At 42.7% G+C, this 15,462-nt stretch overlaps 4 protein-coding genes across 4 annotated transcripts; 2 read left to right on the top strand and 2 right to left on the bottom strand.

Moving 5' to 3' along the window:
• Window positions 1-4: 4 nt before the first annotated feature.
• ATC70_011537 (uncharacterized protein) lies at window positions 5-4,982 on the top strand (the record flags this gene model as incomplete). The annotated part of the gene is made up of 2 exons (XM_064830727.1): window positions 5-2,638; window positions 2,697-4,982. 2 exons carry the CDS (start codon window positions 5-7, stop codon window positions 4,980-4,982), a joined length of 4,920 nt encoding a protein of 1,639 aa, XP_064683229.1.
• Window positions 4,983-5,165: 183 nt separating this feature from the next.
• Window positions 5,166-5,762, bottom strand: ATC70_011538 (uncharacterized protein; the record flags this gene model as incomplete). The annotated part of the gene is made up of 1 exon (XM_064830728.1): window positions 5,166-5,762. The coding sequence occupies one exon, from the start codon at window positions 5,760-5,762 to the stop codon at window positions 5,166-5,168; it is 597 nt and encodes a 198-aa protein (XP_064683230.1).
• Window positions 5,763-8,702: 2,940 nt separating this feature from the next.
• ATC70_011539 (Mitochondrial import inner membrane translocase subunit TIM10 (Tim10)) lies at window positions 8,703-11,417 on the bottom strand (the record flags this gene model as incomplete). The annotated part of the gene is made up of 3 exons (XM_064830729.1): window positions 8,703-10,418; window positions 10,479-11,147; window positions 11,256-11,417. The coding sequence occupies 3 exons, from the start codon at window positions 11,415-11,417 to the stop codon at window positions 8,703-8,705; spliced, it is 2,547 nt and encodes an 848-aa protein (XP_064683231.1).
• Window positions 11,418-13,351: 1,934 nt separating this feature from the next.
• Window positions 13,352-15,056, top strand: PHO80 (Pho80p cyclin; the record flags this gene model as incomplete). Its single annotated transcript, XM_064830730.1, has 6 exons — window positions 13,352-13,362; window positions 13,425-13,510; window positions 13,578-13,704; window positions 13,763-13,873; window positions 13,966-14,074; window positions 14,148-15,056. The coding sequence occupies 6 exons, from the start codon at window positions 13,352-13,354 to the stop codon at window positions 15,054-15,056; spliced, it is 1,353 nt and encodes a 450-aa protein (XP_064683232.1).
• Window positions 15,057-15,462: the final 406 nt, after the last annotated feature.

The following is a 15,462-nucleotide window of genomic DNA, read 5'->3' on the forward strand; positions in this document are numbered from 1 at the left end:
CAAGATGCAATTTCTCAACGGTAGAGAAGCCTCTACCCTGGTAGCTCAATTGACAAATGAGCGTGTGTATGCAAATGTGGATCCATCCGTGCCTCAACTTACTCAGACGAATATTTGGAACCAAGCTGTCAAACTTCATCACATGGAAGACCCTGTATCGCAGCTTACAACTGCCATTGCTCGTCGTCAACTGTCCAGCGCCATTTTGTCCTCTCAATCTTTGCTAGCTGCTATCCCTTACTTGTACAAGCTCGCTTCAGATGCATCTTCGGCGGTGTTGCATGTTGCTGCAGATCACAATGACTCGTCATCTTCGTTTGCTGATTTCACTCAGGTCATGTCTGTTAGACAAAGTGGATTGACCCTACTCAGTGCTGCGTGTGTACAAGAGGCGTACGACTTGGCCCTGATTGCTCAAGCTGTGTCTCTTCAAGCCTCTACGCCCTTTCTTCATTTCTTTGACAGCAAGCGCATCTCCAATGAGTATACGTCTATTCAAGTGCTGAGCAACGATGAACTGTTGAGATTGCTTCCTGAGCAACTGGTGAACGATTCCTTTAAGAGCAAGACCGTACCCGAGCTCGTCCAGCAATCTGCTTACTTGAAGTACAAGGCCAGTCTAGCCCAACCAAAGGACTCAACAGAGCAAGATCAGGTAACATCTCCTCCACTGGATGTTGTCGCTGTGTTCAATCAAGTCGCCGATCAGTTTGCTGAACTCACTGGTAGGCATTATGCTCCCTTGGAGTACATAGGCCATCCTGAGGCTAAACATGTCATCATCGCTATGGGTGCTGGTGCTCATGTGGTCAAGCAAACTCTGTGTGCAATGGTTGAATCAAATCCTTCGTTGAGAGTGGGCGCTCTCAAGATTCGTCTCTATCGTCCCTGGAATGATCAGTCTCTTTTAAATGCTTTACCTAGCACTGTCCAGCGCATTGCCGTACTTGAACCAACAGACGACTCTACCTCGACCTACAGCCCTCTCTTTTTGGACGTTGCTGCTGCTTATCAAACAGCGAACAACGATCTGGTGGACATTGTCAGTGGACAATATGGCGTAGAAGATGCTGATTTCTCTCCTGACATGGTGTATTCTGTCATAAAGTCATTGATCAGCAACAGTTTAAATCGTCGCTTCGAAGTGTCCTCTTTACCTAGGGAGGCTCTCCCGTGGCAGGTTGTTCCTTTAGGCACTGAACAGGTCATCTTCGTATCAAGCCCTTCTCTCGCTTCCTCTTATGCTGCTCAGCAAACTGCACAGGGAAAGGGGGCTCAGGTTTACACTCTGGAAGGATCAGATGTTACTCATGTTCGTGTTGCTTCGTCTCATGTTGGTTCATTTTTGCCATCTCTAATCCAATCTGCTGATGCTGTTGTAATAGCCCATCTGCCGTTGCATCACGAGCAAGAACAGGCGGCTGTTGAGGCTGTTCAAGCTTTATCTCATGGAGGCGCTATTCTTATGAACGGTGATACTAATACCCTCCCTGCTGGTGTCAAGAAGGCTGCCCACAGTAAACAAGCTACTGTTGTTTCTGTTAGGGACTTTTCTGTCTCATTGACAAGGAAGAGCTTGTCTGATATCCTGGCTGATCTTGATTCATTGTCCATCACTGCTCCTAATGAATGGGCTAGTGAGCAACAAGATTTGTCTTTAGAGGTCAACATACGCAAGAACAGCAAGAAACATGAAGCCATCTTACCTGTGGAAACACCCTACCTCAAAATGCTAGATCAAGTGTTTGGCTCTCGCTTAGACATTGCCAATGCGTATCATGCTTCCTCCGTGTGGTCTCCCAATGTCTCTCATCCTCACACTGCTTCGCCTGAATTTGGCTACGGTCGTATTGTCAACCGTCTTCAAGAAAGATCACGTCTGGTGGACCTCGTCTTGCAAGCGATTCGCAGCTCATCTCTTCCTTTGGAAGCTGTTCGTGTTCTCTCTCAATGGCTCATGCTTGTGAATGCTCGCCAGTCGATCGTGTCCAAGGTAAAAGAAGCTGCTGATTTGGTGATTCGCGTACTCTCTTTTGTTGCTGGTGAGTACCCTGCTGCTCAATCCATACTGGACAAGAAGGAATTGCTTTACACGAAATCAAACTGGCTTGTTGGATCTGATACATGGGCTTATGATCTCGGTCAATCTGGTCTTCATCATGTCATGACATCAGGTGATAACATCAATATCTTGATTGTCGATACAGCCGCTTACACGAGTCAAACCGGGCGAGAGCAGCAAAAGAAGGATATCGGCCTCTATGCGATGAATTATGGCTCTGTCTACGTTGCCTCTGTTGCTGTTTATGCGTCTTACACGGGTGTGCTACAGGCTCTTATGGAGGCTGATGCCTATCAGGGCCCTTCGATTGTTCTTGCTTATTTACCTCAACTGTACGACGTGCCAAATCCCCTTGCTACTCTGAAAGAAACCAAGACGAGCGTCGATACGGGCGCTTGGCCCTTATATCGTTGGAATCCTGCATTGGAAGAGGCTGCTGGTCAAGATATGTTTTCTCTGGACTCTCAGCGTATCAAGAAGTCTCTGGAAGCCTTTTTGGCCAGAGAAAACTATCTAACTCAACTAGTGTCAAGCCATCCTGACATTTCAAATGCCTTAGTCAGTTCATTGGAATCTGTAAGTACATGAATCCCATTTATTCATCCATTTTACTGACATGCATTTAACGAATTAGGATGTCAAAAAGCGTCATGCTGAGCTCAAGGCAAAGGCTCGTGCTGACTATGCTCGCTTGTTATCAGGTCTGGGTACCAGCAATGGTGCTCCTCTGACTGTTTTGTTTGGCTCTGACAATGGAAATGCTGAGGAAGTTGCCAAGAAGATTGCCAACCGTGCCAAGGCCAGAGGTCTTCAGGTCAAGCTGATGGCCATGGATGACTATGAAGACGTGCAAGAACTTGGAAATGAAACCAATCTGGTGCTTGTCTGTTCTTCTGCTGGTCAAGGTGAAATGCCGTCAAATGCTCGGGAATTCTGGAAGGCCCTGAACGGTCTGACCGTGGGTGATGTCAATTTCGCTGATCTGAATGTGGCTGTTTTTGGTCTGGGTGATAGCCATTACTGGCCCCGCGAGGAAGATGCCATCTTTTATAATCGTCCTGGTAAGCTTTTGGATGCTAAATTTGAGAATTTGGGGGCAACAAGACTCGTTGCTCTTGGCTTGGGTGATGATCAAGACGAAGATGGGTTTGAAACTGCCTTGGGCATCTGGCAACCTGAACTCTGGAAGGCGCTTGGTGTCAAGGATGTCGGTGCCAATGATGAGGAGCCTCCGTACACTGATAACCAGATGAAGATTGATTCCAATTACTTGCGCGGCAATATCTCGGCTGAATTGGTAGATGATTCTACGGGTGGTGTCACTGAAATCACTCAAAAGCTGATGAAGTTTCATGGTGCCTATGTCCAGGATGATCGCGATTTGCGTGAAGAGCGTAAGAAGCAGGGTCTGGAAAAGGCATACAGCTTTCTCATTCGTGTTCGCACTCCAGGCGGTGTCTCTACTTCGGCTCAATGGCTTGCTATGGATATGCTCTCTACAAAGTACGGTAACAATACCATGAAACTGACTACGCGTCAAGCTTTCCAACTTCACGGTGTCCTCAAGAAAAACTTGCGCACAACTGTTCGTCGTATCAACAAGGCGCTGCTCTCCACGCTTGCTGCCTGTGGCGATGTCAATCGTAACATCATGAGCACAGCTATTACTGAGATTCCAGAGATCCATGCTCAAGTGCAAGACCTGGTCATTCAGTTACGCGACCTACTGGCTCCCAAGACAAACGCCTATCATGAAATCTGGCTTGATAACAGCATGGTAGCAGGTCATGCTGTGCAAGATTTTGAGCCTCTATATGGTCCCTCTTACTTGCCTCGAAAGTTCAAGGTGGTCATTGCGGTTCCTCCCAACAATGATGTCGATGTGTATGCGCATGATCTTGGATTGATTGCTATCGTCGACCACGAGACAAAAACGGTGCTTGGGTACAATGTCCTGATCGGTGGTGGAATGGGTCAAACACACGGCAACAAGAAGACTTACCCTCGTCCTGCTTCACTTATTGGATACATTTCTGCTGATGCTGTCCTGAAGGTGGCTGAAGCTGTTGTTACTACGCAACGTGACCATGGTGATCGTGTCAATCGCAAACATGCTCGTTTCAAGTACACAGTGGATGATATGGGTGTGGAGGTGGTCAAGAAGGAGATTGAGGCTCGCAGTGGTATTCCATTCGAAGAAGGAAGACCCTACACATTCAGCGACAATTATGATCGTTATGGCTGGACTCAAGGTGTCGCTGGTACTTGGCACTTTGGTATGTTCATTGAAAATGGTCGTGTCAAGGATACACCTGATTTCCTCTGCAAAACTGGATTAAGAGAGCTTGCTAAATTCCACAAGGGTGAATTCCGACTCACGGCAAATCAACACCTGGTCATTGCCAATGTCCCTGAAGCCGATCTTGAGAAAACCAAAGCACACTTGGCTAAGTATAAGCTGGACAACCTCTCCTTCACTGGCATTCGTAAATCTGCAATGGCTTGTGTGGCTCTCCCTACCTGCGGTCTGGCTATGGCAGAATCTGAGCGCTATCTTCCTGAACTGATTACTCTTCTCGAACAGACAATGGAAGAGGCTGGTCTTGCTGATGACTCCATCGTGGTACGTATGACGGGTTGTCCTAATGGCTGTGCTCGCCCTTACTTGGCCGAACTGGCATTTGTTGGTAAAGCGCCTGGCACTTACAACATGTACTTGGGCGGTAATAACAAGGGCGAACGGTTGAACAAGATCTATCGTGAAAATCTCAAGGAACTAGACATCCTGAATGAAGTACAACCCATGATCAAACGATATGCTTTGGAGAGAGAACAAGGCGAGCCCTTTGGTGATTGGGTCATTCGTGCTGGCTATGTCAAAAAGACCATTACTGGCTTGGATTTCCATAATACGGATTAGATCAGCGTATCTTGACCAGCATGTATCATATTCATTCCCCATACTATAATAAATTTTATTGCTGAACTTGACTCATATCATCCAATGTTCAATATATGTATGCCAGCCAGCTGTTTCAATGCCAATTACATGTGTAAATTCACTTTATTCATAGTCTATTGTTGAGATACATATATACATCTATTACTCTTGGTCCTTGTGTTGCTCCTGCGATTTTTTCAATTCCTCTGCTTTCAATTTAGCTTCCTCCTTCTTGGCCTTTTCCTCCTCCGTAATCTCTGGCAGCCATTCCATCAAGTCGCCCAATCGCTCTACACCTTGATCATCCACAATAATCTTGCGAATGGCTTCACCCTTCTCCTTGACAAGATCCTCTACCGTTGTTCTACTATCCTTGAACCATCCTAGGTTGTCTGCAATCAGGTGACGGTTTTTACAGCCAGGACACTGTATCAACACTACTCCCTTGGTGTAGGAATGCTTGGACATGGTATGATGAGAGCGTTCATTACAGACTTTGCATGTAAACCCAATCAGCATCTGGTGTTGCTTGCTATTGACATTAGGTTCTTGCTCCTTGAAAAGAGGTGTTATCGTGTGAAATCCGTGGTTTTGACAGGCTGTGTAAAACGGCTTAGGGATTCGTGCGCTGTGTTGAACAATCATGGATGTGGATAGTTTCGGTGTCATCAGCATTCGAGAAGAGTACCTCGCAAATGGACTCAATGTGCGCGGAAGAGCTACTGATGGATTGCCAAGACGCTGCAGTGATCTAAGCATTGTTTCTGGATATTTAAATATTGAAAAGAGAGAGAGAGAGAGAGACATTTGCATATTTGGGTTTTCATCCAATTTATTTGGCGATGAACGTTCTGGAAGTAAATTCCAAATAGCGACGACAGGATGTGTGTAGTTCTCAAGAATGCTTTAACGCAGTGCTGTCAAGCTATGCTTTAACGCAGTGCTGTCAAGCTATGCTTTAAAATTTTTGAGTCTTGGGTAGTCTTACTCACTGTGTCTATCTCAATATTCAGGCTGACCTGAATTGTCTGTTACGGATAGATCTAGAGTATTTTAGTCAATGAACATTTCTGTTTGACAATCATGTTTTGGAGAAAGAGAACAAACGTAACTACTTGATAAAGAGGATTGAAACGAGTCAGTTATTATTTAATCAGATACATTGTCAGAGGATGTCTATGTATGACTGTAGAAAATGCTCCTTTGAAAGCAGTTTATTGATGTGTATATTTAAAAATCAGTGTCTTTAGAGTAATCATGGAATGAAACGAACATCATCAACGCCAAAAGACCACCGGTCATGAGAACAGCAACAAGTGTACCAACAACTTTTTCTTTTTCCATGTTGATATTTGATTTGAATTGATATGTCAGGAGAGGCTTGTTGTAGGACAGGTATATAAGAAAGTGGCTTGAATGATCAAGGGTAGCGTTCCAGAATAAGCTTTGCTTTTATAGATCAGATAACAAAGGAGTCTTTGCCAGAGATTATGTAGCCTGAAAAGTCTCGAAGCTCATTGTCTAGCCAAATATCATTAAAATCTTGTGTATTCATTGTAGTCATTTCTGATTCACTTTACTCACATTAGCATTTGTATTTGATTGCGGCTCTTGCTTCAGATCACAGAGCCATCTTTGCTCAACCCTAACAATTCGTGTCTCTTTTGTGGTACACAAAAGCGCATCTTGTTTATATTCGATTGATGAATCTCCAATTTGTTTGTAAACAAGACTTTCAATGTCAAATATAATGGCAATGTGATTTGTAACGCTAAGGGCCAAGATTACACACATCTGACGGCATTCGGCTTGAGTATGTCAAATACTAATCACAAACGAATCGATTTGTTCAATGGCATCTTTTAGCTGGCATCTTTTAGCTGGCATCTTCCCTTGACTTTGAACAATGAAGTTAGAGCACAGGAAGCTGATCTAGCGAAACCAAAGAACTTAGTCTGATTTTTTAAGCATGTATCGAGTGATTTTTTTAGACGCTCACATAAATTTACAAGTGTATATTACTTGGAATGTTTTCCAAGCTTATCTTGTACAAGCCCCTAAAAGGGTAGCCATGGTAGCCATATTTCCCCACTCAAAAACATACAAATTATAAGATTACAGCCAATGTAAGACTACCGGGTATTACGATTCAGAGTATATTTTCTACTAGTCGATTAATCTCGCTACGCTCGATGACAGCGTCGCCCTGCGGGCTCTCGCCGAATACATTCCAAACCAGAGATAATAAAAATCTGGAATATCAAGTAGATATTAAACAATCAATTAATAGTAAAGAAAGGCTATATTAGAGTCAGAAGGGGAGGTGTTCCTCCCTGTATCCTCCTCCCTTGCTTATACACTGGTATTAACGGATGCTATTATTGAAACGATATGAAAAAGAGTTCAAGTTTTATGCAGCATTTGTATACTACATTCTCCGTTCATGCCATATTTTTTGGTAGTAGCATGGTCATACCATTATTTGCTGGTGTTGCTCTTGAGATAGCGATATAAAGCTGGCCATGCAAAAATACAGGACTTGTATAGATCTACAACGTCTTTTTTGAAATATTGTCATCGCAAATGATGCCTTTACAGGAAAGCTACCAATAAAAACAAAGAGTTATGACTAAGCAATTGTCCTTTCAATTCCATTATCCCCATTTAGTCAGTATCGCAATCATTATTGTCACCATCAGAAAGGTATTTGGGCTAGCCAGCAGCAGCGCCGCCAGTCGCCGCAGCCAAAGCTCATTGAAACTCAGTTTATTTTTTCTGTTCAAGATTGGACAGATTTCGTCTTTTTTCGACTTCTTTAATCTTTTTTTTTGTATTCGACTATATGAACTGTGATTATCATCTGATGCTTCCTAATACATTCTTGGAGTACTTTTCAAGGCGCTTCAAATGGTGCCAAGTAAGATAGATGTTTTGACTGAAATTCTTGAGCAATTTTAAAAAATATGAAATAAGGGTTTTGGCCAAAATGTCAAAATTTTGCATAGTAAGACTTCATAAAAGCGGTTTCAGAAGTTGCTTTGGATCGATAGAAACATTTTGATTTGATATATACCGTAGTAAAAGTCTTCATTTTCAAGGTGAAAAATGCGATCGTTTGATTTTCGATGAAAGCCATGAGGTACCCCTCATGCTTTTTGGTCGATTTTTGGCCATATTTTTTTGATCCCCAAAAAGTTGAGCAAAGGTGTCAGGAAGTCACTACTACTCAAGTACAATTGTTTGGCGTCATTCCGGTGGCTCATTAAGGTCTACATGATAAGGCAAGAAGGTTTGAAAGCTATCGAATTTGGTTGTGTTTCATGCATTTGCTTGCCAATAGACGCGTTTTTGTTATGATACAAAGCGCTTAAGACATTGCATGCATTAATCAAGATCCAGAGCATGCTGCTACATCCAATTAATAAGCTAGACATGTTAGGTTGAGTAGCACTGTTGTAACACTGTATTGACGGACTACGATAGAGCTTGTTATTGAGGTAATGGCGGTTGTAAGGCACGCTGGACATTTTAGACGCAATAGATAATCTGCATCTATTAGACAGTGCACTGTTCTTTACGCACTCCTTGAAAACGGAAAAAACTAAACATGCAGATGTAATTCTATACGTTGGCTGGTGTTATTTATTTGGATGTATATATGACAGGGAGGAAGGGGAGTGAATTACAGTAAGCGGTAGCTTAGTTTGTGGGAATACCAGCATATTCATCAAAGCCTAAAGACAGGTTCAAGTTTTGAACTGCTTGAGTAGCAGCGCCCTTCAACAAGTTATCAATTGTCGTGGTAATGACAGCACGACGACCATCGGGATGAACATTGAATCCACCAACACGAACGAAATGCTTACCAGCATTATCACGGACAAGAGGCTCGCCAGACTCCAACACCTTGACAAGTTGCTCGCCTTGATAGAACTCCTCAAAAGCAGATTTGATATCTTGGCTGGACATGGTCTTATTCAAAGGCACATTGACTGTCAAAGCAATACCTTGGAACCAAGAAGCAACATGAGGAATAAAGTTAACGGATGTACCGAGTTGGTAAGACACTTCGCGCTCATGAATGTGATTTGTCAAAGAGTAAGGAATCAAGTTATCCTTCAAAAAAGCTGGGTCGTTCTTGGGAGAGGGCTTGGTACCGGCACCAGAGTATCCCGAGACACCAAACACGGTGGGAGCAGAGTGCTTGTCGAGGAAAGGAAGGAGAGGACGAAGTGACATTTGAGCGCCAGTGGCATAACAGCCGGGATTAGCAACACGAGTGGCACCCTTGAGGTTTTCGCGGTTAAATTCAGGAAGACCATAAGTCCATGTGGTATCAAAACGATGATCAGCACTCAAATCAACCAAGACCTTTTCAGAGGATTGACCAGATTTGACATCTTCATTGATTTGCTTGACAAATGGAGTGCAGACACCATTGGGCAGAGCCAGCACCCACGCATCAACTTGTTCTTGGGCCTTGAGATCGTTAGGCTTCAGGTTGACATAGGTCAGATCAGCCTTGGTGTAGCCCTCAAGAGGCTTTCCTTCCAATTCACGAGAACTAACATGAGTCAAATTCAAGTTGGGATGAGAATTAATCAAGCTAATTAACTCGCGACCAGTATAACCACGAGCACCGATCAAACCAACATTCTTGGGGCCAGCAGCGCTTGCAAAACCACGACGAGACATGAATTGAGAGTTGCTGCGACGGTAGGTGGAGTAAGAGCGAGTACCAGATGGGACACTAGCCTTTTGAGAGCTAATGCTGTTGAGTGTTTGCTTGATCTTGTCATTATCAGCAATGCCATAGAAGAAAGTGGTGGAGCCATCTTGAGAGTTCTTGAGGGAACCGTCAGCACGCTCAAAGTGCCATGAGGGGTCGAGATTGCCTTCCTTTGCCTTACCATCCACACGCCATGTCAAAGTTTCGTTGTCCTTACGAATAGAGTTCCACAAGTTCTCAGGGACATTGTTCAATACAGCTGTCTTGCTGGTCAAAAGCTTTTCGAGGACAGCAGGCTTGGAGGGGTCATTACGATCCTTGGTAACGATAGCCAACACTTGTCCAGGCTCATCAGTGTAGATTTGAACATCCTTTTGTTGAAGAGAGCGGAGATAGCTGGCAACAGAGGATTCGCCAGCTTGAATAGAAGCGTCCTCAGCCTCCATAATGCGGCGAAGCTTATCAGGATCGACCTCATCAAGCTTGTTGTATTTGAACAACTTGTGACCACGACGAATCAAAGTACCAGCACCAGAATCAGTGAACAATTCCTTGTGCAAATGGCCAGCAGAGATAATGGCGACGGATGAAGATCTGGGAAGGCCATCTAGAAGCTCCTTACATTGGTTGATCTTGAGCTTGGTACCATATCTAACCCAGGGCTCCTTGAGAAGATCCTCATATTCCTAATCAAGCACATGATATCAGTACTTTCATCTACTGCATCTTATCTTATTCTGTCCTACCTCATCAAGATTAATAACATCAATCTTCTTACCAGTAACACCATGGTAAAGACCGTTCTTTTCATTCAAGAAAACAATCTTCAAAGGTTCCAACACAGTGGCCAATTCAGCAGCAGCTACATCGGCATTAACGTTCAAAATTTGGCCTGTGGGTGTTTCAGCTAGAGAGGTCAAGATGGGAAGTGCACCAGCACGGATAGATGACTCGATGACTTCCTTGTTGACGCCCGTGATCTTTCCAACATAACCATACTTTTCTTTATCAAGGTAATCAGCAACGAATACGCCTCCAGGAATGGGTCTAGCACGAGTGCCATGGCGTTCAAGGGCATCCACAAGCTTCAAATTCTCGGCCATAAATACCTTGCGGGCAATTTCCAATGTTTGAGGATCAGTAATACGGATACCCTCCTCATATTGAGGCTCCACCTTTGCGTCTTCAAGCAAGCGGTTTAATTGAGGTCCGGCACCATGAAGAACAATAGGGTAGAGACCTACTCTGTTCAAAAAGGTCAAAGCAGATGCAAGTGTCTCAAGCTCATCTGTTAAAACGGCGCCTCCAACCTTGATCACAGCAAACTTTTGGGATTCGACAGAAGAGAAGTGGCGAAGATACTGTTCAACTTCCTTGCGAGAACCAATGTTGTATAAAAGCTTGGTAATGGTTTCCTATGAGTGAGCCATATTGCGTTAATTTTTATTCCTTCTAGTAAAATGCCTCTGATGATCTGGACCTGAAATCAAAAGAGGATAAATCATCTTATCAATTAACATTACCTTTTCAGCAGTTGCACTAGCATTTGTATATTGACGTCTCTGATTCAATTGTTGTCCAGAAACGAGGACAAGAGGTCTGGCTGTAGCAGTTGTTGCTACAGTTCTTTGGGCAAGGCGAGAGATGTTGCCGGAGATTGTTGATTTTCGAGCAATGGAAAGCATATTGATTTGACTCTTATGGAAGAAAAAGTTCAAGGGAAAAACGAAAAAACCAAAGAATCAACCCAAACGAAATTGAAAAAAGAGAGAAAAGAGGAAAGGCTCAACAATGTTGGTTTCTTAAATGCCGTCAACAAACTGGCAATTCAATGCCATGATAAAGAAGGCTTCGTGACGTTTATCGGAGTTGCCTAATGCAGGTTCACGATGACTCACAAACCTGTTGATAATCGCCTGTCAGAACAAGGTTCATATCATGTCCATGTGAACAGGCTACATTGACTTTTGGGTCTTTCAATTTTTCGCTAAAAGCCTTGAAGCTGATTGCATCATTGAATTTATTGCTGTTTGATTAAAGAAATAAACGGACATTTGTCCTGTATTTAACTTTGGCCTCATCAAATGTTGGCTCTTGCTTGAAATTCGATGAGGGTTTATGAGATTTTTTTTCTGAAACTAATCTTAAAAAGATCCATGATTATATCACTGAAAACAATGTAAAATTACTGAATAGTACAGCCTAACACTAGTCTAAGGGATACAATGCGTACTCCTGCTAGTATAGGATTGAAATTGTGGGGCAAAAATGATCAGATAAACGGTTTTAGCCAATCCCAAATAATACAAAGAACCTTCTCATGTGTAACCACTGTGTTACTGGATGTATCGAATTGAAATATCATGTCAGACTGTTGGCACATATAAGAGAGAAAAGATGGGATCTGCATCTCTTAAATGTGATCTAAGAGATGTTGGTAAAACAAGGGCATGTATTTACTACGTTCAATTGCAAATATGAACTTTAGGTACCAGAACATGCCTTTTATGTCCATTTTTTCTTGCTAGCACAGTAGGCTGTCTTGGCTAGAAGAGCAAATCACTGAGTATAATATCAGTACGCTGGAACCAACCGCCATTCAGATTTCAAATGCTCAAATCTGCATACCTATATTATTTTAGAGAGGACATATCACTCATTTTAAAAACTAAATTGATGAACAGTGCTGCGTTTTTTAGCTTTTATTTGACCTCTCATACTAGCATTACAGTTAGCTTGCCGTTTCTTTCATTGAAGCATTCAAATACTACAGATCGACAGTCGGAGTTGCGCAGTGTCAAAAATTCAGGGGTAATGAAATCAATAAACCTGCTTTCATTCCAACTGTAGCATTTCCGTATATACTTGAATTGGTGTCATTAATAGCTTTATGCTACGTTGTTCTGATGGTTACAATGGCAGGAAAAGTGACTTCATACAAAATTCAGAATGAAGCATTGGGCATAAGCAGAATAACATATGTACACTGCATTCAACATGTAGACATTTTGATAGAATTGACCATGTATACGAGCGCAAACGAAGGATAACGCTCTTAATTGAGCAGATCAACTGCACCGTTCAATTTTGTATCAACAATCTTGTTTCAAATTTCGTCATTTAAAATATCAAGTTAGGGACCTCGGGTGCGAAAAGATGTCGGTTAAACAAATGTAGATTATCGCACAACCGCAGTCTAAGCTTAATTTGATGATAATCTAAAATCTCCCTTCATGCATCGTAATCCATCTTCAGCAATTTTGCAAGCGGCTGCAGGCTCGCTCATCAAGTGTTGAGAAACCAAATTTTTGAATTCAAGATTATAGAAACATGGATCAACATTGTTCGAGAGGCTCTCAGATGTGGTTCATGTTTAAATATTGGAATGTTCGTGAGAAAGATGGTTTGTTTATAGTCACAAAACTTTAGAACTATCGAACTTATAGTGTACCTTCGTGTCCTGCGACTATTCCATGCGTCCAATGAGATGAGTTCATCTTTTGATGCTTCTTAATATGGAAGTGGCCATCTAAAGATTTTCCTTGATATTTAACGTCTGTCAATTCAACTTTTAATTGTTTTTCTCTCTTCAATAACTTTATTTTTTATACAATTCATAATGGTTGATAAGTAAGTCGAGTGTGCCAAAGAAGAATGTCGCGTACAATGCTAATCAACGCGAAACATTGCAGGAAGATTCTCTTGCTCGGATCAGGTTTCGTTGCTGCCCCTTGTGTCGAATATCTCGTTCGTAAGCCCGAGAATAAGGTCACCATCGGTAAGCATAAAACGTATACAAAGTACGTCGCGTCAATATGATGGTTGACACCAATTGCATATTGTAGCTAGTAGAAGACTCGAAAATGCCCAAGCTTTGGCCAAGCAATTCCCTGGCACTGTTGCTGTTTCTTGTAATATCAACAACGAGGCAGAGATTGAAAAGTTGGTTGCTGAGCACGATGTCTCCATCAGGTTTGTTGCAATCAATATCTTGGATGTGCTCGGGCCCTAACCAGGATAACTTTGATAGTTTGATCCCTTATATTTACCATGCTTTGGTTATTAAGGCTGCTGTCAAGCACAAGAAGCATGTTGTCACCACTTCTTATGTCTCCCCTGCTATGATGGAATATGATCAAGCGTAAGTTATTTTCTGATAATCTCAATATCAACCCCAAATAGAGTTAGATACCAAACAAAGATGTACCTTGTTCTCATTCATCTTAAAATTAGTGCTAAAGATGCTGGTATCACTGTTATGAACGAAATTGGTCTTGATCCTGGAATTGATCATCTCTATGCTGTCAAGACCATTGAGGAAGTTCACAAGGAGGGTGGCAAGGTAAGCATAATATTTTAAATGTTTCTTTTTTTGGGGGATACAATGAGATTAAACTTAATCTCCCATTCTTTAGCTCAAGGAGTTCATTTCCTTCTGTGGCGGTCTTCCTGCTCCTGAGGACTCCAACAATCCTTTCGGATACAAGTTCTCTTGGTCTGCTCGTGGTGTCTTGTTGGCTTTAAAGAACACTGCTAGATACCTTGAAAAGGGTAAGGTTGTTGAGGTCTCTGGTACTGCTCTCATGGACTCTGCAAAGAAGTTGAACACTGGTTACCCCGGTTTCGCTTTCGTTGGTTACGGTAACCGTGATTCCACCCCTTATGATAAGCGTTATAACATTCCCGAAGCTGAGACTATCATCCGTGGTACTATGCGTTATGATGGTTTCTGTCAATTCGTCAAGGCTCTTGTCATTCTCGGCTTCTTGAGCGAAGAAGAGGAAGCTCACTTTGCTGCTGATGCTCAAGACATCACCTGGAGCCAAGTTCTCGCCAAGGCTGTTGGCATCAACGATACATCTGCTGAAGCTTTGCAAGCTGCCATCATCGCCAAGTGTGATCTTGATAACAATGACCAAAAGGATCAAATTCTGGATGGTATGCGCTGGTTAGGTTTCTTCTCCAACACCAATGTACATCGTCGTGGTTCACTGCTTGATACCTTCTGTGCCACCCTTGAAGAAAAGATGCAATATGGCGAAAATGAGCGTGATTTGGTCTTTTTACAACATCGTTTCGAAATTGAACTCAAGGATGGCTCTCACCAAACTCGTACCTCTACCTTGGTCGAATATGGTAAGGTTGGTGGCTACTCTGCCATGGCCAAGACTGTTGGTGTTCCTTGTGGTATCGCTACCCAACTTGTCTTGGACGGCAAGTTGACCGCCACTGGTGTTCTTGCTCCCATGACTAACGAAATCAATGAGCCTATCATTGAACTGTTGGAACAAGAGGGCATTGGCATGATTGAAAGAATTTTGTAAAAATAGCTGTATAATAAATCTTTGAAAAATTATGATAAAAGATTTGTGGTTTGGGATACTTTTTTGAGGATTCTTGTGATTGAGTTTGTTGGTTCAAATGAATCGATGTCATTCGCACCACTGAAAGTTGAGGTGCGTACAGTTGAAGGGCATACAATATATGTGCGCACTACCTTAAAATACAAGGCAGATACATACCAGTTGTATAGTGCTTTTTCATTTCGCAATGGTCTCTCTATGAGCTCTCAACAGCATCCATCGCTTCCAAACTAAACATTTCCCAGTCAAAATCGATTCAGTCTCCGACGACCTGTTTCTTGCTCGAAATGGGAATTTTTGGTCCATTTTCGACTTCCTTGAACTATTTTCCAAGTGTCGACTATGTAAACTGTGATGATGACCCTGT

This window comes from Mucor velutinosus, assembly GCF_035048745.1.
Source record: "Mucor velutinosus strain NIH1002 chromosome Unknown tig00001564, whole genome shotgun sequence".
Classification (NCBI taxonomy): Eukaryota; Fungi; Mucoromycota; class Mucoromycetes; order Mucorales; family Mucoraceae; genus Mucor; species Mucor velutinosus.